At 40.7% G+C, this 26,884-nt stretch overlaps 1 protein-coding gene across 8 annotated transcripts in view; it reads right to left on the bottom strand.

Moving 5' to 3' along the window:
- TBXAS1 (thromboxane A synthase 1) overlaps nucleotides 1-26,884 on the bottom strand; it is a 238,029-nt gene that overhangs the window by 149,862 nt on the left and 61,283 nt on the right. For 6 of the 8 annotated variants that reach the window (XM_032445779.1, XM_015867313.2, XM_015867322.2 and 3 more), the window contains 2 exons: nucleotides 26,688-26,781; nucleotides 599-651 (listed from right to left, as the gene is read on the bottom strand). In XM_032445779.1, coding sequence (XP_032301670.1) covers nucleotides 599-651; nucleotides 26,688-26,781 — 147 coding nt within the window. Of the gene's footprint in view, nucleotides 1-598; nucleotides 652-22,184; nucleotides 22,335-22,419; nucleotides 22,542-26,687; nucleotides 26,782-26,884 lie in introns of those variants that run through there. The other 2 variants (XM_032445788.1, XM_032445781.1) reach the window with 2 other exon arrangements.

The raw sequence follows: 26,884 nt of genomic DNA, 5'->3' as shown, positions 1-26,884 counted from the left end.
CTTACAGCTAAAACCACAAAAACTGGAAAGCTGATCTCACAAAAGAAATAATATTCACAGAAACATGGAGGTGCTGGGATGAAGGACCTCCTTCACTCCCAATAACCAGCTAAGGGAGCACAACTGAACTGTAGAGAGACGAATGCCTCATTTCTCAACTCTATTTCATTGTATTTTAAGATTACTATTTCTGCATAAATATAAACAGCAAAAGCTGAGCCAAATTCACACTATTTTATAAACTAGGTGGGTTTTGTTTGTTTGATTGATTTCTAAGATATTAAGTTATTATTTCTACTCTTCACCATAAGTAGAAAGAATGCGCAGATGAAAAAGGAAAACTGACGCAGGTAGTTTTCCATAGTTCTGAAAAAAACTTTATACAGGAAAATGAAGTCTGACACTGAATGCTGAAATAAAATAAGCCAAGGCTACTTTTTGTGTGCGATTAAATAACCTCTACATGTATCACCCAGACTAAAATACTGCAAGTGAGCATCTTGTCATGGTATATTCTTCTCTCCCAAACAACAAACCCAAACCAAAGCAAACAACAAGAACCACACGAGCAGAAAGTTGATGGTACAGCTAAGCTTACCCACAAACAGGTCCATACTCCGTTATGAGTTTTGTGTGGTTTTCCCAAAAGCCCTGGGTGAAAGAAAAATATCACAGTATTTTAGAACAGTGCTTAACAGAAATCCTATTACACAGTGTTGCTAACAGTCGTACCAAAGCTCTGAACCTCAACTAGAAGAGCCATGGTATTAACTCAATCTCATCTTACTCTCTTGGCCCATTTCTGAACAGAGAATCTAGAAATGATGAGTGAAAGAAAAATATTTGGAAAGCCATTAAACTTGTTTCCATTGGACTCCTACACTTCAAAATATGCTACCAGGTTACAATATTGTTGTCTTTTTGTTTAGTTTTGTTTTAACTAGCTTCAAGATCAAGGTCGACTCAATTTTCTTTCAATGTGTGTAAACAGAAAAAAATTACACTTATTATTGTAACATAGAATATGCCTTACTAAACACTGAAGAAATGTAAGTAACACTGAAAGGTTGTTTGGGTTTTTTTTGGGGGGGAGGGGAGGTGTTTGGGTGCATGAAGGTTTTTTTTGTTGCTTCTTCGGTGGGATTTATTGATGGGTTCTTTTAAGTGATTTGGAATGTAGCACAAGGCAGTCTCCTGGGAGACTCTGTAGAATAGTAAGCAGATTTATTTTAACAAACTTTTGGAATTTTCACTGTGCTTGATTTTCATAATTGATGAAAATTGGTATCCATTTATATAAATCTGTCTGCTGCTGAACTAGACTGTTAGTGCCCTAAATGAATTCAAATTGATTAATCTGAAAGAAGGTGTGTAAAATTTATTCCCAAAAGTGCCTATAAAGAAATCTGTTTTTAACAAAACTGCAATATTTGAAAGTCATACTGCATTGTGTTTGTAACTTATCTATGGAAAAATAACACATCTGACTGCATTAATCTGCATTTATATTAATTCAAGATAGACTATTGTGATCTATCTTCATTTTTCAAAGAAAACTCACAGGCAGAGTAGAATGCTTACATCTCATATTGAAGCTTTCTTATTTTAAGACACGCTGCAAAATATTAGCTAGAACAATATGAACTATTATAAATATATAAAATACAGACATAAATAAACAAGACCTCATAACATGCATGCACACTAAAAAGAAAACCTGTTAATCACAAGTAGCTACCTCATTTATCACCCTTGGGCACTAACTTAGCACCCAAATGAGCCACCACCTCCATTCCTCCTTTCATAAAGCCATTCAGCTCTTTAACAAAAGTGTGTTTTCTTATTTGATTGCTTTTTGATGGTTTGATTTTTAACCCTGGAGTTGTATATATTTATTTATTTAATGGGACAAAATGTTTCCCAAAGTCCACTCAGTTTCAACCCCGGAAGGGCTGCCCCTCACCAGCTCAGGCTGCCTGGGGCCCCATCCAACCCAGCCTTGAGCATCCAGAGATGGGGCACCACAGCTTCTCTAGGCAGCCTGTGCCAGTACCTCACCAACTTCTATTTAAAGAATTTTCACCTGACATCTAATTTTCCCCTCTTTTAGTTTGAAGCCTCCTTGTCCTATCACTATTAAACAGTGTGAAAAGTTGGTCCTCCTCTTGTTCGTAAGCACCCTTCAAGTACTGAAAGGCTGCAATGAAGTCTCCCCAGAGCCTTCTCCGAGCTAAACAAGTTCAAATCCCTCAGTTCTTCTTCATCCCTTGGCTAAGCTTCCTTGTGGACTGCAAGAACACAGGTACATATTGCCCTCTGCATCCACCAGCTGTGCTCCCGTGAGCCAGCATGAGTTCAGCATTTACAAGAAACCTGTGCTTTGAATGATTCTGTGAAGAAGCCTTCCAGAGAGCCAGCTTCTTGGAAGCACTCTGACTTGCTACCATACTAGGGTCAGAAAGAGCACATTTCAAATCAGGCTTGTTAACCAATAACTGGTTTTCCACTGAGCAATCTTCTAAATGATTGCACTGGCTTAAAATTAACTACATTTCTCCCACCTCAACGTACAGACCTGAAGGACAGGAGGAGGGACGGAGTTGAAAAATAACCAGGATAATCAGGACAAAGCATCCTTGGGAGCAGAGGCAGCCCTTGTTTGCCACACCCCAGGACGCCCCATCATCCCACTCTGCCATACAGCCCCAGCACTACCTGTCCCTGCCAGCTGCCCCAGTCCCACTCTGAAGCTCCATATGGTGTGGTGGGCATCCAGAAGAACCTCAGTCTCACTGAGCTGCTGGTGAAACACCAGTACACTGCTTGCACCAAGCCCTGGGATGTGGCAGTGACCAGAGCACAGACAAGGGAATATATGTGTGCATCTCTGTCTGCAGCCAGGAAGATAGTAAGGAGATATGGTTGAAAAGGAAAGGGAAGAGAAGGATGAAGAGAGAAAAAAGTAGTGATGAAGAAACCACTACTACAATTGATAAAAGTTTCAGAAATGCTATAAAAGTAGTAGTTCCTTATTTGCTCATCATTTGCAGTTATAAACCAAAATCAACAGCCCTATCCATCCCTGTGAGATTTTAAGCTGACCTTCACAGGTATAACCCTTCAGTTGGATGGAGGTGAAGGCAAAGTAGGGCACTAACATCTGTCCTAGATAGCCATGGGAAAAGCCAATGGACCATTCCAGGTACACAGTCAGGAGATATGCCACATCCTCATAGGCCTGCCAGCTTTGCAGCATCATTCCTGAATACAGCCTCTAGCAGACAGGTACCTTGAGAACTTCCTCCTCCTCCTATGAGTCATGTTTGAAAACATAGCAAGCCTCATAAGAGCTACTGGCAACTTTATTTATTTATTTTATACTACCAATGTCAGTCTGCTTCCAAAAGTCATTACCGTGGGTTTGTCAAGGTTTATAATTCAAGCTGTTCTACAGAAATGGAGACAGAGACCTCTCCTCAACTCCCAAAGACCAACCTTCTGGGTGAGCACAAGGATGAGGAAACAAACTGAGAAACTGTGCCTAGTGGACATGTGCCCAGTGGTTCAAACAGCCATAAGTGAGGAGCTACAGTTTTTTTCTGGGGGGGAGGGTTTAGTAAATTAGAAATAGAGAAAAACGTATCATCGATTTATATATCTCTCTATGTATATTTTTAAAGGAAAACAGAAGGAAACTGGAAAGCAAACCAGTGCACTATGTTATGAGATGACACCATGCACATCAGGAGGAACTGTACACACATTAAACAGTAACAGTGAAGTGTAAAAACATAGTAAGTGATGCTGTTCCAGGACAGAAAAAAATAAAAAAAAATCACTTAGCCTCCTCTTTGTCTGGAAGCTGCAGAATACAAATTGTCATCAAGAACAACTCAAAGAGGGTTCGAGCAGGGTGAGGAGGGGGTATGACATCCTGCATGTGGCCCCTACACTGAGATACCAGCCTGATGACAGTCCATTATCAAACAAGATAATACAGGAGTATAAAAAGCTTCTTCCCCTAAAGAAAGCATATTTTACAGCATCTGGTACACCATGGAAACAGCAGCTCAAGTGGGCTGACTGCTGCAAACCCAGAAGGCTTCTTTGTTTACATGGCTGGCGGTTGCCTCCCTACAGGGAATTTGCATTCTCCCGTTCCTTTGAGAATGCATCATCAGCTGCATCTGTGGGCAGAACCACTCTCAAAGCCAAATTCTGCTCTGACAGATACAGGTGTAGTCCCTATGGAAGGGAACAGGATTTAGGTCTGCATCAGCCAGAACAAAATCTGGCCACTGCCAACCATCTATCTTGAGACATGAAATATTGAGAGCTCAGACTGAGCAGCATGTAAATCAAAGGGCTTCAGAAAGGGGCTGGATGGGCTTAAGTACCCCCTTGCCTTTTTTCAATAGATTCTGCCACTCCAAGATGGATTCCACAATCATTTTATCCTTGCTAGTTCCTGACAGTTTCAAAAATCTGCAGCAATGTCATCTTCCCTCTGATGAAAATGGGTGTAGGTACTAAGCCAAAGATCTTAGAAGTATCTAGTAGTATTATCTAACATGAGGTATATCTGACCCATTCTCATCAGCTGCTTAATAACTACCTATCTCCTGAGCTGAAAATTGGGACTTAAGAGACTTTAAGCTTAATACTCAAGCTTAAGTTAATCCAAATTGTATGGAAGACACTGCAAAATTTCAACTTGCTGCAGCTGGAAAACAAGGATTATGAAATTAAACGAAGTTTTTAAGGGTATATATATAATATTTACATATTATATATATAAATATATAATTTTTTATATATTTTTTTAAATTATTTTTTTTTTTCCAAGGGAATCATAAGGTGCTCCAGGCAATAGCTTAAAATCCAGACTCCAGAAAAGTGACTTTCAGAATGCAGTAAGGATATAGATGTTATGTGCCCATCAAATCCATTACAAGTAGAACGCATTACCCATGCAAGAACAGCCAAGAGAAAAAGGCTTCTTTTGTTACACCTTTCTGAAAAGCATCACAGTGATAGTAGTGGATCAAGAGATCCTCCAACCTCTGAACAAACAAGATATGACAAAAAATAAATCAAGGGTTTTGATTTGTTTTGCAGTTCTGTGTGTGTCAACCCTGATATGAAAAAAAAGCATACCTGGATCTGGGGGGCAAAGGGGTATTTGCACAAGTGAGCACCTCTTGGCCTGATGATGTTACAGCTGGTGTAACCTGATGGCAGTACCTGTTCACAGGGATCTGGACTGACCACGCCAAGTCATTTCACTTATGTTCCCATAGAGGTCATTAGCTAAGACAACCTGGATTCAAACATGTGACTCAAAAGCTGAAATACACCATATCCCATTAACAGTCCTGTATTTGCTCCACCCTCCCCTTCATCACCCTGTAATCAGATGTGATTCTCTGTTTCACTGTGATATTAACTGAGACATCATTGTTTGAGCACATACCTCACATCTAGAGACAAAAATCTACACAACTGTCAACGGTACAGAGTGGCAATGAATGACAGCATTTATAGGTGAGATTTTTACTACTGAATGGGCTTCATTGCCTTTTTTCCTTAGACTGCTTGGAAGTGCTAACAGCCTAGTACCCTAATCAACATATATATACACCAAAACACAAGCTAGAATTTAATTAGAACTAAGCAGCATCTGACTGCAACCCACTTTGATGGAATGACCACTAGATTGTACATCATCTCCAGTAATAACCCTAGCAAAAACACTAGGATGCCAGCATACAAAGAGGAAAACAGCACGAACTTCTAACCAGTCTGATTCCAAGCCATGTATGTAGTTTGTTTGCTTTGATCGTTGCCCTTAATAGCTGTCCTCTATGTAATTTTGTTTAATTTATGTGTATGCCATTTTAGATTTTAAAAAGCACACATAGCCTTTTCACATTTATTAAAAGCAGTCTTCCTACCCTTAATAGTTATTAAGAGAGGTTAGTGTTATGTAATTAAGTTAATCTTCATTTGTAAAGGCTAATTAACCGAACACTAATTGAATCTGCATATGAAAATTTGGACAATGTGTTCTCATTATACAATTTAAAAAATTACCTGAACTAAATACCAAACAAATTATATATTATCTTTTACCTATTCAGGTCTCAAAGAAAACCTGTGCCGGCAGGTCCCTGTATATGTGCTGTACTACTTGCCATCTTCCATTGGCAGCTGTCATAAACAGTTTGAAAACCCCTTTTGAGCTCCTTGGCCAGAGTGGCCAAAGGCTCTCGGGATTGAGTCATCTCACCCAGAGGATCACATGGCTCAGTATGCTTCAGTCGTGCCAATTCACCTGTCCCAAGTCTGCATGCAACAGCCAGCTCAAAGTCACCAGGGCAGTTTTGGCAGGACACTACCCTTTCACCCCCAGAGATCATCTCCCATTTAAGTCCCAAGCAGAAGACCCAGGCCTCACCTCATTCTCTTCTGCCTGAGTGTGCCTGCATTACAAGAGGGAGATATGTTTTGGACCCATTTGGGCCCTTGCTTGAGACATTATACCTTAAAACAAACAGGTTTCCAGGAGGGAATCAAGAAATGCATATCATCCTTCCTGGTATTTGTTGTCTTTCCCCATTAACCTGGTTAATGGCTGATTCAAGTAGGCTAGTTACCAAAGAGAGGATGGGAAGAAGGGGAAGCCAAGCAAGCCGGACCTCAACAGCATTCCAGACTTCTCACTGCCATGGAACACACACAGTCCTCACATTTTATCATTAACTCCATCACATGTTCTTAGGATTTTTATCTCAAGTCCCAGCAGTGTCATGGCTGCACAAAACAGCTGCAGTCAGTTAACATCCTCTTGCACACCACCTCTGGCCCACTGGCAATAACCTGACACCTTAGGTGCAGGAAATACCAAACAGGAAGACTGTCAGAGTAGGGAATGGGAAATGGGATATAAGTTGTTTACCCTTCTTTGGAAAGGCAACGTGCCCTCCAGGTAATGGAACTATGGAAGATGGATGCATCAGTATTACATTCTATCTGGCAGTATTCAGAGAAGTTAGTACAGACTGTGCTCAGGAAATCTCACCCATGAATGGTGGAATCCCATGAGTGTCTCAAGGGTCACCCCTGGGACAAACTTTGCTCAGTGCTTTGAGGACTGAATGACATAAGAAGCAGAGAGACATTAGCTAAGAATCCTCACCATGCTGGGTTGAAAAGCATCCTCAGCAAGTTGAAAGATTTGGATTGTCATCTCAGAAGAAGTGGATGACCCAAAGAACCTGAACAACAGCAATGAATGAATCTTCACTTCAAAACAAGGCTTCATGTCCTAAGGGGACTATGTTAACTCCAAGATTTTCTGGCATAAGAGATTGTTTGAAGAGAACATGATGGAGAAGAACAAACTTAGACAGACACATCAACCACAGGATAACAATGAACAAGTATTGTTCATTGCTACAAATGCAGTTAATCTGGGATATGCCTTCTCTAGAATGCTGCATGCAAATCTGACGAGCCACATTCAAAAGGAATGAATTAAAAATGGAACGAGTCGAGAGAAGGGTTACAAGGATCCTCAGGGAACAGAAGGCCTGTCTTACAAGTAGTAATTAGGAGAGTTCATTTTAGCAAACCAAAGGTTCATTTTAGCAGACCAAAGGAAGCAGATACGCTTGCTGTCTATAAATGTACAGGGAGTAATCATCAGGGAGGGAAAATATCTATTTAATATAAAGGCCTACATTACTAAAAGATCAAATGAGTATAAACTGGCCATGGATAAATGTTGCTAGGAATTAGATGAAAGTTATAGACTATCAAAGTAGTAAGATTTTAGAACAGCCTCCCAGACAGAACAGCAGAGGCAGAAACCTCAAAAAGGGTTTTGATGCAGAGGATATGATTGGATGTGAATACTCAGAAAAAAACGGAGTGTAGGATCAATAACCCAGCTCATCTACCCCAGCCCTATGCTTCTTAAGGTGTCATACAACTGCTTCCAGAATGAGACTCTTCTCTTGTGAAAATTTCATATATGCACCACACATGCACATTTTCAGTTGATTTTTTCTTAGCTTTCCAAAGCGTTCCCATGTAGATATAGCCTCAGATATTAATTTGGTACGCTGCATTGAGACTGCAGTGTTCCTTTTGTCTTTCTACTTTCAATCTCATTTCACTTTACAAACTACATTTCCACAGCATCTCTGGGATGGTAAGTGCCCATCTGTCACAGGTGAGGAATTGGAAGTACACAAGATTATGCAGTTTGTCAAATGTCACACAAGAAGTCAGTGGCAGAGCCAGAGTTGAGCTGTAGATTTTGCAGTCCTCCTTGGTATCTTACAAAGCCATTCTTTCTCTGCCACCTAAAAAGGGCAGTATGTGAGATAGGAATATCAACACATTTGATCTGTTCATGACCTTCCAAACATATCGCCTGTGGTTGCAAAGAAAAGCAAAAGGGGGGGAGGGAGGGGGGGGGAGAAAGCACATATGTGATAAACTCTAAAATGCTTTAAATAGAAGGAAGTTTCTTCCTCACTCAACTGTTATCTTAAGATTCAATTACTCTTATAATATGTATAGTTACAAATGGAATTAGTCATAAAATTAACCAGGCCCCCAGATTACTCCAGCTGCTGTATTTGATTCTCCTGATTCTTGTAATGATGAATTCTCCAGACTGATTACAGTGGCAAAAATAATATTTCTTTTTATCTATTTGGATGTTGCCTGTCATTAGCTTAGACCTTGTTTATATCTGCTGTAGAGCTATAATTGCCACCTCACTATTTTTATTAGGACTACTATATAAATGTCTAAATAACACAAACCTGTTGGGTCCTTATTTTATTTAATAGTAAATGTCACAGAAGACACCTAGTCAGGCTACTTAGAAATATTATAGGAAACAGAAAACACATTATTATGAAGACATGCACATAAAGAAATACTATTTGTGCAATGAATGTTCATGAAAAGGCTCTGGATGAGACCTTACAGACTCACTGCAGTTTCCGAGCCTGTGATAATACAAATGTATAAGAAGTCAAGAAATTGGAAAAAAGAGAGAAAGGAATGATAGATCTTGTTTCTACTTGACTATAATTTCCACTGAACCTCTTCTAAGTTGACATCTTCCCAAACTGAGTGCAGTTTTCTCCTACGCAGTCTCTTCTTGTACATAGTTCTACTAGATCACTATCCATCTTCACTGCATTTCTTAATATTACTATTTCCTCAGATTACAATAGGAAAATGCAGAATTACAGTGCTCTCTGTTAGAGCGAATTCGTTGTACCATAGAAGACCATTGCAATGTGTACTTTTACTGTGTGCTTAATGTCTCTCAGACGGATTAGCGTAAGCATTCATCACATCACTAATAATGAATAAGTTCTATTACTTTTCCACACTGGCCTCCCTTATGAGGAGAAAAAAAGCAATTGCATGATCTAAATAAGTGACAGCTACTTCTTGTAGGACAGACAGGCAGACACGCTAGCTAGATCTATGGAAAATAAATATTTTGGAAGTACTCTGGCAATGCAGTACTGTTTTAGGGAGTAATACACTGGCATGTGGAGAAATAGAGGTTGACATCTTCCCCGAGAAAGGGAGGCAGGAACCTATCTTTCCTCCAAGATGTTTCTGCTTCCAAAAAGTGCCATTTTTCTCTGATGCAGCAACAGCAGATTACTCTAGGTTATGGAAATGTCATTTTTCATGATAAAAAGACAGTAACTGTCTCTTTGGCACAACAGAGTACAAATAGAATTTGAAATACATACTGGAACTGTTACGTGTCCATATGTAAATCTTATATGCTTATTTACAGAATTAGAGCGACAGTGTTTAACTCTCTTTTTTGATAAGGACTCTGGGCTATCTCACATTGCCTTAACTCGCTAGCACCCAAGCAGGCATCATGTAGACAAATGGATTTCAAGGAAATACTCAGCTTTCCAAAGCAGTATTACTCACTCAGCGGATGTTAATATCTCAGCATCCTCAGAGATACTTCTACTGTATGGGACTAGGGATCTCTACTGTGGTTTATGAATTGATTATAAAAATTAATGACACTTAAGTATGTGACCACAGTCTGAAATTATGAAACAAAGATCTGAAGGAACTAAAAATCAACGCACACTCCATCTGTGTTCAGCTCCTAAGTTTTAATTGTTTACTGCGCCAACACAAGGACACAAACCAGGGCCCAACTCAAAGCACTGTGTAGGGAGTACTCCATCAAGGACAAGAGCTGGAAAGAGGATTACCTGTAAAGGGCATTAACCATTCCACTTAATGCATTACTGGAAAAGAGTCAGTCTACTTCTGTATTGTATCGCAGCTGGACAAGCCCAGCATCCTCTTGTCCGATTTCCACCTTGTATGGATGCACACTTTCAAGCATGAGGGCAGAGAAGCGTCCCTAAAGACTGTGCTGCCCTCTGATGCAGAACGGAGCATGCTGCTGTCTGCAGCATGGACAGACTTATTTTTATTACTATCACATGGCATCTCTGGAAAAGCCACAAGGATAAGGTCAGGCAAATCTGCTTCACACACACACACAAGTGCCAAGGTGAGTCTGCACTCTTGGAAATCCTCATCCTATCCATATAAACAAATGCTTAATGTACTTCATCCTGGTCACAAACTCATAATCCATTAGGTAGGACAGACTTACCCTGAACTACAATAGTACACATGGTGTAAAATCCTTAAGAGAACAGAACAGTCTTATTTCTCTTGGAAGAAGATGAGCCACAGCCCCAACAGTTACATCAAACCATGCAGCTGATTCTTAGTCTACTTTAAAATAATTATTCCAAAAAATCTCCATGTTTCCATTAAGTAAGATACTGTTCACGTTTCTCCGGAAGCCAGACAGTGTAAAGACCCAAGCCACCCAGGCAGCATCTGGTAGTATCCAAGCACAGAGAAAAGACAGACTGAAAAACCATGTCAGGCCTCCCTGGAATAAGACAGACTGAAACACTCAGTGCCAAGCCCAGCACAGGCTGGGCACATCAAGTAGAACAGTAGTAACTGGGACAGCACAAGGAAACTAAGCAGGAGGCTACAGTGGAATGAGAATTTGGGACAGCTCTCATGATCAGCAAAGGCCACCAACCAGCACCAAGATTGAGCACAGGGGCTGCCAGGAAAAGGCACAGTCAATTCTACCTTATTTATCTATCTGGATGTCTTTTTTCAAACAATGAATGATGTTATCCACCTGCAAGTACCAGATATTTTCCAGAGAGCTGATACATTCAGCAGCCATTTCACAGCTACATAGAAGAAAAGAGAGAGGCCTGGCATCCCCCATTCAGTACAATGGCTATGCAGAATTAGCCACTCTGGCACAAAGCATCAAGTTGAGAGCAACCACTGCCCTTCCCTTTCTCTGCAAACTTGCTGCATTCCTAGGGGATTGGGCCACTGGCAGAAAGGAACCAAGGTCTGGGACAGAAGACAACTCTTCCATTACATCCTTCTGTAAAGCAACAGCCTGGAGGGACAGTAAATGAAAGCAACAGCAGAGAACAGCAGAAACATCAAACTCCTTATGAAGACATCAGCTCAAACTGAATACTGTCCACTCCTGTACTGTACTGTATTTTTTACTTTTCCAGTACCAAATCACCACCATAATGCTGTTGAGAGGATCTGGACATTCCTCGCTCCACTGTGGAGCCATATTGCTCAATAGTAGTTCCAAGGTAGGGGCTTTTTCCAGGAGATCCTCAAAGAAAAGGAGAGTCCTATCTGGTAAATGGCAAAAATCCACATAGTTGGCAACTTGAAGAACAAATTTGTCAAAAACTAAGAACTGAAATAATATGAACTGAAATGTTAAGAAACAGCGCTAAAAAAATTAAGCTAACAACGTTTGCTCCTGGTTTCCCCTCCACAAAAAGAGCTGGAACAGTCAATACTGGAGACTGTGTCATTCACTTATGCCCAGGAAAGTAAAGGGGCATCCTACCACATTACTGAGCATAGCAGAACACCCTATCAAAGCTATAAGGAATCCAGTCAGTGTGAGACCTGGCAGCAGCCTATTAACTAGCTGATCTCTAAACCCAGCCCTTGCACAACAGGTGCATCAGGAAATACTATCATGGCCAGAAGGTGGATGAGTTCCTGATTCACTGTAAGGCCTCTATCAGGGCTACCATTAAGGCTAAATAGTTCTGTGGCTGTTTAAACTTCAGGGATAATACTGTTGTTTCTTTTCCTTCATCCTCTCCTCCACCACTATAAATGCTTGGCCTCTCCATCAGACACAAGGGTCAACACCTCTTTTTAGTTCAAGAACAAAAATATACAATCTGAAAGCAAAAATAAAAGCAAGATCCCCATTGAAGAGCATACATATCTATCCTTCACTCCTGCTAAAATTTCAAGCTAAAAACGTTATACACTCAGACACATACATATTAGAATTGCTGTATGTTTATTCAGAACAGCCTCAGGTTAATTAAATGACAATGCAGGATGCCAAAGAAAATCATATCCTTCAAAATACAGACAGCTATCTTCACTCCTGTGGAACAGGTTATTTTGAGACGATGAGTGATTAAATTCAATTAAAGCAACAGCTTTGAAGCACCAGCTTCAGAGCAGGGCTCCTCTCTCCCCGAGACCCTTAACCTACTAGCTGGATATTCCCTTCCATCCAAAACCTTTGTGGGGAGCAAAGAGAGAGGTGGGAGAAAGAACATTAACAGCCTCTTTTTATGGTAGCCAGTTGTCAGAGGAGGTGGGGGAAAACAAACCACACAGAAAACAATTGCCAATTTGTGGGCTTGACCATTTAAAAATGAGTCCCAAAATAGTCTGCTAAATTGTTTCACCCGGAGCAAAATTACCCGTGGATACATATGTATGCACACATAAACAGCATCTCTTGACGCAGTGCTGATGGTGACTGCAGTCAAGGAAGAAACGTTATTACATTGCACATTGTGAAAAGACCACAATACAGTAATTATTCTGAAAGGTTTTCTCAAAGCACAATTATTAAGCTAACATCATCCCATTATTGTTTGTTGCTATGGAGATAATATAATCAATATATTTTCTGGATTGATTTTTTTTAATACTACTAGCACGTTTCACAATACAGCAAGATTTAATGCATTAACTGATTTTAGTTTATGATTGGCAAAGTCTTGAGGCAATAGATTGCAATCCATCTCACGCCTATTATTCTATCAAGACATTAATGCCAAAATCTCTGCTTCAAAAGCAAGTTTTCCTTGTTGAAAATGAGAAAAAAGGATACTAATTTCTGAGAAGAGATGCAATATTTCAAACATGAATTTAAACACTTCTTCACATTTTTCCAAAGCCAAACAAAAGCAACTAGACTGACTATAGAAGCAGTAGAAAAGCAAGCTGTATTTGAACCCTAAACTTCAGATGCTTTTTATTCCCGGGGATTTTTTGAGTTATTATCCTCCTCCTTGTAATATGAACTGCAGCAACAAAAGAATTTGGGAAAGAAGCAGCAATTGAAGTGCTGAGCGAGAGTCCACTGGATGCAAATGCATTTTACAGCATTGCCACAGCCTCTTTCTGTGTAGTCATGGAGGAGTCAAGCAGCAGCTGTTTCTATGTCCAATGAAGACATCAGACACTTCTCTGCTGATCTCAAGGTGGTGAAGCAAAACTGTTGTAGTCAGAGCCCTCAGTTTTGCTTCACCCATAAAATCCCAGGAATCCCTTTTCCAGGTCTGTCTCTGCAGATGATGAACTGTTCACAAATCAGACGACTGCTATGGTGTGGCACAGTGGTGAGACTGCAAGAATCTGAGTCTCAGTCAGATCTTTGCAAGGCAGTACATCGTATACAATGTTAAGAGGCTTTTGACAGTGACATTTTAGCTGGTTACCTCTCATAGGAATAGATGGATTCACCATTCTGCAAGGTCTCAAAGCCTTTTAACATACCTTACCCATAATTACGCAGAGGGGGTATTTCTCCCGTGTGACTTCAGCTATGCTAAACTACCTTCCCCTCATTCACTTTCAGAGACGACTGTATTTCACCAGCATGGTCTATGCTCAGATCAAGATACAAATAAAATAAAACATAAATAAAAGGAGTTATAGCAACACACGGAAGTAACAACATCCAGCGATTCTGAGAATCACAGAGTTACACTTCCAAGTTCTACAGTGGGGACTTAGCTGCTTTGGGTTAGGCACCAGCATATATGACCACCAGACACAGTATATACAGCAACCTGCATGAAAGGTGAGGTTACTCATTACAATAATTCCACCTTCTCTCTTCTCTAAAGGCATCAAATTAGGTGATCTTGTCTTTCTACTTGATGGGAGCTGGCGTGCACTAACTTAACTTCTGGACTGACTGCAGGGAAACCATCAGAAATGATTACTGACAGATTAGATTTGTTGCCTGTGCAACACATCTGGCCCTTCTGGCCCAGGGGATAAGTGAAAAAGAGTTAGGAATTCACACTCACATCCCACCCCCTATAAGACTGTTCTGCTGTCACTAACCCAAACAGAGCCAGGAAACGTTTATAAGCCACCCTTGTCCTCCCTGGTCCACTCAACCAGGTGGTTTTCTTCCATTGTGTTTCTGATGGATTCCACTTTTATCAAAATGACTCTGAACTGTTGCCTTGTTATGCTTTGCTTGTGAGCGCAGATTTTGCTTTACCTTAGTAAACCATCTTTATCTCAACCCACAAGTTCTCACACTTTGTACCTTTCCAATTCTCTGCCAAACCCACCTGGGAAGTGTGGGCGAGTTGCTGAATGGTGCTGAGCTGCCTGTTGGGTCAAACCACAACACGTGGGCATGTGTCACAGTGGACAAGATAGGCACATGCATATGTGCCTTTCCACCTTGTTTACTTTTATGCTACTTTATAAAGGATTCTTCTGTCAGAAAGAGGTTAGAAAAGTAGGTATGATACGCTGATTCAAACAGGGTATTGTCACATGTGCAGCCTTAAAAAGGACACCATCTGCTAGCTTATCGGCACAGTAAAGCATTGCTTGATACGCATCATCGTTTCCAATATGAAGAAAAACTTTATTTGTTTCAAGCCACTGACTACATGCTGTCCACCACAATGCATCATCATGCAACTACCCAGAAATTCTGCAAAAATAAAACCTAATTTAGTTGTGGTCAGCCTGGTGATATCAATTTTGGTAACAAAAATGACACGATTACACTCCCAAGCAACCAGTCTCAATAGCAGATAGACAGCACCTTCAGTAAACTGGCTACAGGACTCATTTTAACACTCATTCAGATAGAGTAGATCCCACATGTGAGACTCGATCTCAGTGTTGCAGGAGTAAGATGCTACCTAAAAAAGTAAAGCAATCAGAGCTCCACAAAAAAGACTGATGCTAATCACACTTTGCTTATATAGCAATTACAGAATGTATCTATCTTCTTCTAAACAAAAATTATATATATTTTAGTTTTTATGAAGTGAGTCACAAAGATATCCATGAAAAACCTCAATATAACTCCACAATGCAAATAACAAATTCTGCTGTTGAGAGGATGCTGAGCTCACAAACAGCTGAGAATCATGCAGCACCATGAAGCACAGCACAGAGGCATCCACTACAGGGAAATCCTGCCTCTGGGCAGCAGAACTTCTCCTGGAGCTCAGCTCTGCCAGTCCAGCTGTTCTTGGCCAGTAGGTTGACCCACTGGCTGCTGTTGGGACCCACAGACATATCTTTTGTAATTCTCCTCACATATATAACTCTGCTTTAGCTGAAACAGAGATAAGATAAAGACCATACACATCTTCAGCCTTTCCACAGGTCACACCAAATGCAAAAGGCTCTCATGGACTTCCTTCCCTGCTGCCATCACAGCTAAATACAACCTAACCCACAGTGCTTTGCTCTTAACTATGCAAAAAGGTTGATCCAAGCTGGAAGGCTGGAAGCAAAGCCGGAAAAACCATGTCGCAGTCTCAGAGCTCCCTTTGCAGGCTCCATAACAGTGCTGTGCTCGGGGAGATGGGAGCTGTTCAAATGTTTTGACAGAACATGCCGATTCCTCGGGAATGTTTTTATTCTAGTCAATGTGCCAATTCTGCACAGATTTCCAGTGGAAAGCAGGCAGACAGTCTGGGTCTGGGTCTCCTGAAATAAAACAATTTCATCCAGAAAGAAGAATGTTGCATTTTCAGACTATATTTAACTTGATTTGTAATTGTATTAGTCAGTTTCTTTGATCGTTTTCAATTTTACCTAGAAGCTGCATTTCCTGGTAGGATCTAAAGAGAGGACAAAAGGCACCTAAACACTGTAGAAAATTAAACTCCAGCAGAGTACCTTAGAGGACTTCTGAGATCTAAGTTCAAGGATACAGAGCAGAGAGGAAAACAACACAGAAACCCTCCCAAAACCCACTAACTTCACACTAAATGAACGATGCCCTAATTAGAGTCACTTAGTCTGGTTCTACAAGAACCCAAACACCTTCATGTTTGTATTTGCAGTTGTCTTTCAAAGGTTTTCTTTTTCCCTTTTGCCTTAGGGAGTTATTTATAGGGCTATTATAATTTGAGGTCTGGTCTTCTCGTGGCAGGTCTTCCATCCAGGAAATGAAATAGCATTAGAAAATGAAATCTCACATTTATGAGGTCTCTCAGATGGCTCCCAGGGGCATTGGAGGGGGGGGAAAGTAGTGAAAAATATAAACACAAATATAACTACAAGATACTTGCGTAATCCCTAATTCTATCTGTCATGAACTATAAGAAACTCTTTATTAAAATAGAGACCTCTAGTATAAGGTCACCAACCACAGCTTTTTATTGCCTTCAAAAAATCTCAGTTCTTCTCTTGCATGTGATGAAAGAGCTTTTCCACCATAGTTTGGCTGCAAGATGCTCCTGTCCAAGTCTGTCCTCATATGAGCACAAAGAAGGATAATTCAAATGCCACCCTTCCCCGACTGCCTTGACACACAGTTTTCACATAATATTATATGTTCTGGTGTATTAACTGATCAAAACAGTCTTCATCCCTTTGCCAGATGTAACCCTTGCAAAAACATATATATATCAATCACTGATTGCCTGTACATATCTCTATGCACTTATTTCCTGGAATACTCCTACATGAAATACTCATGTAGAGCCATGAGGTGTTTTATCTTATCCAGTTTTTATCATGCACTGTTTTGACATGTAGAAATAGATGCAAACAAACCCCCCAGAATGGAGACCTTAGGGTTTCCACATCCCCTTTTTATCTGTTTCACCCCAACACCTGCTCTTGCCATGCATCTTCTTCACTTTCCATGACTAGAATATAACTGTGGTGTTTGAAGTTCCAGTCAGCTTCCCAGAGAATTCTTAAAGAACTTAAATCACAATTACATGTGATTTCCTATGGTTCTTGTAGTCCAGCATTTACTAATGCTAGCTGAATTCCCTCTAGCATCATACTACCTATGAAAAGTTGACGGCTTTGCATAATGCCATAAGAGAAAAAGGTCATCAGTTACCTTGCACAAGAACTATGGAAGGTGACAGAAAGTAGTAAAGACTAAATTGCTCTTGTTTTAATGCTTTGGTTTGTTCTTCCCTCAAGTTTATTAAGAAAATATATATTTGGGATCTTTTAGTACACATACATAGGTTTCCATTTCTTTTTGTCTTGCTTGTAATTCTCATTCACAATTCCATTTCACCACCACAAGAATGTTTAATGAGAAGCTGACTTTTTTTTTTTCCTACCTGAATATTTAGAAGGGCTTCTTTTAGAAGTACAACTTCCCAAAAAACTTTTTTGCCTAAAAGTCACCGAATATTTAAGAATTTCAAAACACAATGATAATAGCAGAGGAATAAAACGAAATGCTAAAATTACAGGGACAGCCCAAGACTCTGTCAGTCAATCTTCTGCACAATGAAAACAGAAAGAAAAGCCAACAGCTATTTGAAATACCTAGTTTTAAACACAGAGGTTTATTTTGACTGCAGAATATCCTTTTCTCTCTCAAACCTGATCTGTGTCTAACTCTGGTTAATTCTGGTTTCACATTGCTGTCTATGCTTAGGTATGTACTGAGGCCTCAGAGTATGTGGATAATTAGATTGCATTTGATCTTTACATCTCTCAGACAATTTGGTCCTTTCTTACACTTCCACACCTACCTAGGCAACTTCCATGGTTATGCATTTTGGTCCAGACATTTGTCCAAAAAAAAACCACACAAACCAAGAAACACCAACAATCACCTGTTTCTCACAGCAGCAATAGCTGCTTTACCACATATGCTGCTGCTTATGCCCTCATGGCTCTGTCCCAGAACCCAAACCTACAATGCGCTCCCTACACTGCATTCATTTGACCATGTAAGCCAAGAGTGAGACCTAATTTCCCTTTCAATTCCTTGTTGGGAAAGTTACATTTCATTCACCACTTTCTTGAGGAAGGGTAAGGAACCCAAAAGGTCATACATCCTACATTCAGATAAAGCCACAAGGAGAGAATGTCACCCAAAGTTCACTGTGGGCAGCTAGAAGGCAGTACACAATTAACAGTGGGCATTTAGAAGCACATGTTTGAACAGACAGATCTGCAAAGCCTAGTATTACTCTCACTCCAATACAAAACCAAGCCCAGCCAGGTACACTAGATCAGACTTAGAGCAGCTGTGCCTTGCTACTTCAAGGAAAGAATGGAGGAAGTATTTGTTTACTACCCTTTCAGGACAACTTGATGTACAGAAAGCCAGCTTCTTATCTGAAGAGACTTGTCATGCTGTAAACATTTCTAGTGGAGCTTGGGTTAGCAGCACTTGTAAGAAAACTCTAATGAAAATAAATTGTTATATATTTACCCATATGCTGAGGAGCATATGGCTAATGCATTTAGACACTGCTCATGAAGTTAAGACTCAGCTAAATTTGTTGGCTCATGGATAATGACTGTTCTCAACAACCAATCTGAGCTGGCTATAATTTCAGCATTATAGCTGATACCTGGCCACTACTATAAAAACTACTGACGCTGCTGACATAAAACTTTTTCTGACTTTAGATTTCTACGCATCAGAATAAGAAGTCCAGCAGCATATGATGCCCCTAAACTCCAGATTCACAGGTAACAAAACAAAGATTGCTCTAATTCACGGCACTACTGAGTCTACTGCTTTCCGTTTTAATTTCAAGGAGTAACAGATTTGACATTTGCTTCAATCCTACTTTCCCTAAGCCAGTGTTGTACTGATGTGAATATAGCCAAAACTCAATAGAAGATGAGACCTAGGAAACGTTTCCACTTTAAGACCATGTGCAGAAGCCCACAAAGTTCACTACAACAGCCTGTTCAGTCATACCACTGCTCTTCAAGGTAAAGACCATGACTTGCATGATCACAGGAATTTTGGAGTTCAAGGCAAATTCCAGTTATACTGGGTCTATCTATATGCTGCTACCACTGAAATTCCTCATTATCTTAATTCACTTAACTATTGTGTAGCACAACTGTTTTATGTCCATTGTTGCTACACTGCCTAGCTTTAATTCAGTAGTATGCATTGCTTAAAGAGTAGGCTCACTGCAATAAAGACATCGAGGCCCTGGAACATGTTCAGAGGAGGGTAAACAAAGGAGGACAACAAAGCTGGTGAGGGGTCCGGAGCATAGGCCATATGAGGAGAGGCTGAAGGAGCTGGGAATGTTCAGCCTGGAGAAGAGGAGGCTCAGGGGAGACCTCATTGCTCTCTATAACTTCCTTAAGGGAAGTTGTAGTGAGCTGGGGGTCAGCCTCTTCTCTTGTGTCATTAGTGATAGGACTGGAGGGAATGGTTTCAAGCTGCAGCAGGGGAGATTCGGGCTGGACGTTAGGAAATATTAGTTCTCTGGAAGGGTGGTCAGGCACTGGAATGGACTGCCCAGGGAGGTGGTGGAGTAACCGACCCTGGGGGTATTCAAGGAATGACTGGATGGGACATGGTTTAGTGGGAGCTATTAGTAATAGGTGAATGGTTGGACTGGATAATCTTTTAGGTCTTTCCCAACCTTGGTGATTCTATGATTCTATTGGTACTACTCAGTACTTCTCTGTGATCAACATGCAAATACAGTTTCCAAAAAGCAGAACGCATGACAGATTTCCCCTACATCACTCCCAGCAGCCTCACATCACTTAAGTGATGCAGATCTCTACTCAAATGGATGTTAGGCAGCCATTTCTCTGCTACCACCAGAAAAATAAATAAATAAATAAAAATCAAGAAGCAGTGGATTTCTATCAAAAATGGAATGAAATTGCAAAGAAACGTTATGGTCTTGTAAATTAACCTTATTCAGGTATCTTTGGTTATAGACCAGAGCTCAGGTCCACCACTGATTTACAGTTCTATTTGCTCTACATCTACCATCAGATAATTCCAATTTCATCCAGACAACAAGCTGTCCACTCTTTTACTGGCAGCAGTAACATCAGTCTCCCAAAATCTACCAGAGAATGTCCCCATATAAGTCACTTGGGCACTGAATGAAGTGTTTCACCATAAACAGATGACAAAGCAAGGCATATGTACCAGAATATCATCCAAAACACTCATTTTGCAGGTAGGTAAAAAGAAGACAAGGTGAAACAAAAAACGAAGCTTTGCTTATCTGGAAAATAAGAAACTTTTCCCCAGCCAGGCTTGCCCAAAAACACTCTGGGAGTACTGGGAAAGCTATCTCTCACTTTGCTGTGATGCCATTGAAAAAATCCCTCTTCCACATAGCTGTTAAAGCCTATTGCACATAGATATAGCAATTGTCACAGCTGTTCCCTCCTTACTTCAAGAGAGCATGAGTATGTCAAAGGAACTGCCAAAGCATGGCTAAGAGAATACCAAAGACATGATGTTGCTCATCAATGAAATCTTCATCTCCTTTGAAAGACAACTACTCCACTGATTCTACAGAAAACATTCTCTCAGCTGTCTGTAGTACTGCAAACAGAACAGCAGTAGGGCAGGCAGAAGGTACACAGCAATAAGCTGTTCCTTGGACTGCAAAAGGCAAAGTTCAGACCTTTCTCCTTTCAAAGGAAAAAATATTTCAAGAAAGCAACAGCATCTTTCATGACCAATACCATAGGGTCACCATTACCTACCAGCAAAGCAGAAGTGATTCACCTTTTTTCCATTTCATAAGACCTGCCAGTTGCTTTGTGCCTCATAATACTGTCTCCAGCTTCCATAGAAGTTATTTACAGAGGATCTGTTGACGTCATATCAGGGATACTTCATGAACATTGCTATCAGATATATCAAGTGCAAGAACATCAATGATATCATGCCTGTACCTAAAGCTGTCTGAGGAGCATGCACTGAGGAGCATGCACCGCTCTCCCAGAGGCTCTCCCTGCTGCAGCCCCACAAGCAGAGTAAGTAGCTCATATGAGCCTTAGCACAGCTTTGTCCAAAGCCATTCTGAGAAACCAGAGGCACTGCTCTTGCTGAAGGGTGCCAATGGCATTTAGTCAGTTAATTGCCATGTCTCAGCATCCTGTATTAGGTTCCAACAACCAGGTACTCTTCTGACTTTGTCAGGTAATCCTACAAAGCTAATATCTGATCAAAGAAGGTGACAGAGATTATCAGTTGAAACTAGGAAAATATACATATTTGAAGTGGAGACAGACTGCACAAACAGCTTACAAACACGCAAATATACACATAAAAACACATCTAATACCAAGGTTTCTGTCATGTTGCAGACTGTAAAGTGACTAGATTCAGATCTGCACCACATAGTACGTCTCTTTTGACATGAACACACAAACAGGACACCCAGTCAAGAGGAGTTTCATGGAGATGACCCAAAGCACCCATGAAGTATAGATGATCAAAACCCACAGTGTGTGTGCACAGCCAGAGGAGATATACCAGGCTGGTCACCAATTCTATGGTCACCCTTTCTAGTTCCATGAAAATAGCCCATAAGTGGCAAAGGACATGCTCCCTTATCCTGCTTATCTGTGCAAAGCAGCACAAAGCCACGTGTAAGCTTTCACTATCAGTGTAAGCCACATTATTATTGTAATTAAATCCAGGTTCATAGTCTGAGAACTCCTCCCTCTTCTCTTTTTTCCCTTCAACCCCCCACCCCCCACTTCACCATTTGCCTTTCTCCAACCTTGCTTGGGCTTGCATGCTGTGTCATTAAATTCCAGAAGAGTAAATGCTGCAGCCTCTCTCCAAGCACTGAGACACTGCTTTCTAGGCTGAAAATTAGGCACAAGGCTCATTTCATTCCTGCAAGGAGTCAGCCTTTTATTTTTCTTTACTTCCCAGTCAAAGGGGCGCATGAGGGGAAAAGGTGATGTTTGCTCTCTGCTTCCTTGCTACATTCCCCCCTTGTCCACTCCTACCTGCCAGCCATAAAACAACATGCTCCAAGCAGATCCCAAACTGAAGGCACAACAAAGCACTGCACAGCCCCCACTCCCATTCAGCAGAAGTGGGCAGCGTCAGGATCCACAAGTAGGCCAGACAGAAATAAACTGAGTAAACAAAGAGTATCCTGTCCAAGTAGAGAGGGGCAAAAGAGAGTGATGGCCTTCATTAAAATGCAAGGCAGGGACACAAACAGCCAGTCCAAAGCATTGCTGGAGCTTGCTAGGAGCAATAGGAGGAGAACAACATGTGTTCATGCCAACACGGACCTAATGCATATCACCCAGCCAGGTACTGGGAGCAGCGAGGTATCTGCCTACCAAGTACGCAGACAAGGTGCACCCCAAAAAAGCAGAGCAGTGAGCTCCTGGCTGCAGCAGGGCACTGCTCTGAGGCTGGGCAGAGTACAGTTACAGCACTGGGCCCTAAGCTGCTCAAATGTCAGCACTAGTGACATTTGAAGGCATAACTGCCTTCTAAGAGATGAGAAATGGGGAGAAAGGCACAGCAGAGCCATAGCAACAAGTCCAGTGTTCACTGTGTTTCTTCAGGAGGAAGGGTATCACAGCATGTGTACACTCCATTTTCAGTGCGTTTGTTGCACAGTAAAATATTTACCCTGCAAATTAACAGGACAGTTCTGCTTAGTATTTCTGCAACCTGCCCTTCTCACTCACGCACCAGTATGGGCTCCAAAGCCCATGCTGTGCATACCGTTGCATCTCCTGTTTTATAAAGAAAGTTTACAAAATAAAAGCAACCAGTTTTCCAGATCGGTAAGAAAAATGCAGTGCATGGAGAGACAGGGAAACAGCCAGGAGTACCTAGCAAAACCCCGGTCTGTCTGCTGCAAATCTGCTCAGTTATTGGGAAAATTGAACACGCTGCTTTTTTTTTTTGAACAGCCTAATCATATTTACTATTACATCAGACCTACCCACCACAAATTGTTCTCATGCAATGGAAAGATTTTTAATCTAATACCTTTGACTCAGATGATTTCCCAGCTGCAGAACTGCAATAATTTCATATCTTCTCATTTTTTAGATAAGTTGATTAATGGGGATATGTTTTAGATTCAGGGTGCAATTATCTCACTCTACTGTACTTGAGAGAAAAGTGGCAACATACAGTAAAACAACATTGTTTTCCCCAGATCAGCTGTTAAAGTCTATTTCTTTGTGATGGAGATACGCCTTTTTTGTTGCCTTTCCCTTATCCTTCTAACTTTCAGCACTTCCTGTTCCTTTCTTAGAGACACTACATAATAGCCACTCTTATATCAGGCATTTCTCAGGCAATATATTTTCTTAAAGAAAAAAATATTTCCAAAAAAAAAAAAATCTCATAGAGAAGACATTTTCTCATTTAAAATACATTTCAAAGTTTATTAAAAACCTCAATCCAGCTCCACTTGCAGAATAATAACGATATCAAAGTCAACCGTGAGTCCTGATGTTCTGTTAACATATGCCTTGGAATAAAATGAGAAGGTTCACTAGCATCTGTAAAACTGATTCACACCCAAGTAAGCAAGGGAAAAAAGCAGGACAATTCTTGAACTTATGCCATTATAAGATGAAAAAAATGCTTACTCCTCCAATTTTTTTCAAAAGCTTTTGGTATTTTTTTCTTAAATTTCCAGGTCTGAGATTTACTTGGTTACATTACATCAGCTTGCTCCTCCATTTTTCCCTTAAATTTCTAGGGATCATTCTAGGAGGAAAGTTCAAAGTGTCAAGATGAGCACGCTGTTTGAACTGAAAGCCTGTATTTGTTGAAGTGTTTTGGTTTCTAAGTTTCATTCACATACAGAGGTTTTCAACACATGTGGATTTGTAGACCAAATTCCACGAGAAATACACAGGTTTCACATATGCATATTCCTGTACAGCACATGAGAATTTCATTACAATGTCACGATACATGAATGTTTCTGATACAAATGGGTCATGAGCTGAAAGTTTCTTTTAGTAGGATCGTGGCTTGCATTCTTCCATGCTCAATGTTGGTGATACAGCACTGCAAGAGAAAGACCTGGCCTGTTAAGAGAAGCTCTTTAAAAGCCAGTTTGGTGAAAAGACATGGTTGTGTGAACAAGTGAAAAAGCTTAATAACATTGCAGCAAACTTGCTGCTCTTGCATCATTGTCCCAATGGCAGCAAAGTCTCTAAAACCTGCCCCAGCCCTGAAGAAGGTGGGATGCAGCAGTTATCCCTCCAAAGGAAAGCAGAAGCTGTCCTCTACTGCCTAAAGTGAGGAGACACGTTTTACAGTAACACACAGCCAGCAGAATAATGGCAGCCTTCCTCTTACCAGTACGTTGCTGTGAGTACTACTGCTAAACAAGTAGAGGCTCAGATCCAGAAGACATGGTAAAATATGGGAGAAAGAATATTACAAAGAAGTTAGATTCATTCCTGCCTACTTCTACTGTCTGTAAAACTATAGACAGGAAAGATGGTGAAACACTGTACTGCTGGACACACAGCCTGGTGGGGCTGAAGTTCTTATATCATCAACTGCCCAAAAAACATTTGGCATTCTTATTCCTTAGTACTTCGAGATATGATTTTATGGCTACCTTTAATTATTGTTTTTACTTGAAACTTAGTAAAATCATGCCTTTGTTAGCCTGTTTCAAGTAATTTTAATGAAAGCGATACTGTTAATGAAATCTGCCTGACAGATATGGATAATAGTAGAAACTTTCTGCTCATGCACTGGTCACAGTGTAAGACTACGTACAGCGTATCAAAATAACTTAGGCAGCTTTTCCTACAGCAAACTTTAGCAGGTGACTAATATTAAAAGGATTTTGCTACCAAAGAATGAGTCACTTCATCCCATCCAGCTGATTTTAAACAAGAACAATGAGGGTGAATCGGTCTGTATTCTATACAATTGGCATCCTCTATATCTTAGAGTCATCCTCTCAATTCCATTCAAAGGAATGAAGAGGAAGCAAGTCCACTTTTTATGCTAAATGAAATCAGATGTACATGTAAAACTGGTATTTAAGTGGGTTTTACCTGATAATGAGTCAGATATCGACAGAACAATCACCATGAAAACCAAGGTAAGAGGCACTACATTCTCATTAATAATTCAGATCTCAGCATGGTTATTGATGACTGTGCACTTAAAACAGGATATTGGGCTGCAGCTGGAATTAGCCCAGATTTCCTGAAAAGTTGTTGGAAAGAAACAGGCATGTCTGGGATGCTTTACCGTAGAAGTCTGCAACACGATGGAAAGCACAGCAATGACAGTATAGTGACAAGGTCCTAGGCTGGAGCAAACGAGGATTTGCTCACATACAACAGATGTGGGCACAGAAATAAAGAAGCTGCTTATCTTCAGCAAGACTCAGGTACACAGGATCTCTAGCAAGACATCCTTGCCTCCACTGCCAACCCCTAAATGAGGTCTGTGAAGCAGTAAATCCTGGCTCCAGCCCTTCTGGTCACTCAGGTGCATTGTATGCATCTGGACTCCCCTGGGTTGACCCTGCCTTCCTACCATTGTGCTCACTCACTATTTCAAGCCCTGCCTTTGCATTTCCACTACAGTCCAACTAGAGAAATGGCAGCTCCTCATTACTGATAGCACACGGACAATCAGAAGCATTACAGAATCTGATCAAGGAAAGAATAGATCAGTATGAACAGACTAACAGAAGGTGAAGGGAGAGAAGTATAAGTGAATTAAATATGACAGCAGAATCTACAGTACTTCCCCTTCCAGACCAAGAAGGCTATATCCAGAGCACAGAGCAATAGCATCCAGTGATCTCTGACTCCAGTTACTGCTTAGAAGCGAGAAACATTGTGAGCTTTAAAATAAATGTGTACCATCAGCAAAAACCCAAACAAATAGAAAAGATGTGTGAGCCAAAACCACTCAGAACAAACCAGTTGGGGCTAGTTAACATAATTTGCTCTGTTCACATAACTAAGTTTGTTTCACTGAGTGCATGAACTTTCTTGGAAAAGCTCAAGTAATTAAGTGCAGGAGCTTATACATTTTCTTTCCCCTCAAGTTTATTTTACACTGAAATTAGTGCTGTTTGCATACTACTGTTCCTACAGATTTGCTCATAAAGCTGTGTTTTCCATGTTCTTTCCAGAGGGAGATGCTTACAGAGATGATAGTACTGAACATAGGGTCCCCTTCAATTCCTCCTACCTCCTAGTCACTCTTCCCATCATTTTGGGTAGATAGAAATGAAACTATTTCTTACCTCTCGGAAAAAGAGCAGGTTTCCAATGAAGGGAAGAGGTGAAGGATGCCTGATTCCCACCTTGCTGAGTTTGGAGAAGGCAGAGGTGGAGTACCTGGAAAAAATAAGGCAGTAAGTTAATTTTTAACCTTGTTATGGTAAGACTTTCCACACTGATTTGTACAGGTGGCTTCCCTGAGTTCAGAGAGGAAGAAGAT

Source organism: Coturnix japonica, chromosome 1 (genome assembly GCF_001577835.2).
Source record: "Coturnix japonica isolate 7356 chromosome 1, Coturnix japonica 2.1, whole genome shotgun sequence".
In the NCBI taxonomy this organism is placed as follows: Eukaryota; Metazoa; Chordata; class Aves; order Galliformes; family Phasianidae; genus Coturnix; species Coturnix japonica.
This window is presented reverse-complemented; position numbering and strand designations above follow the sequence as displayed.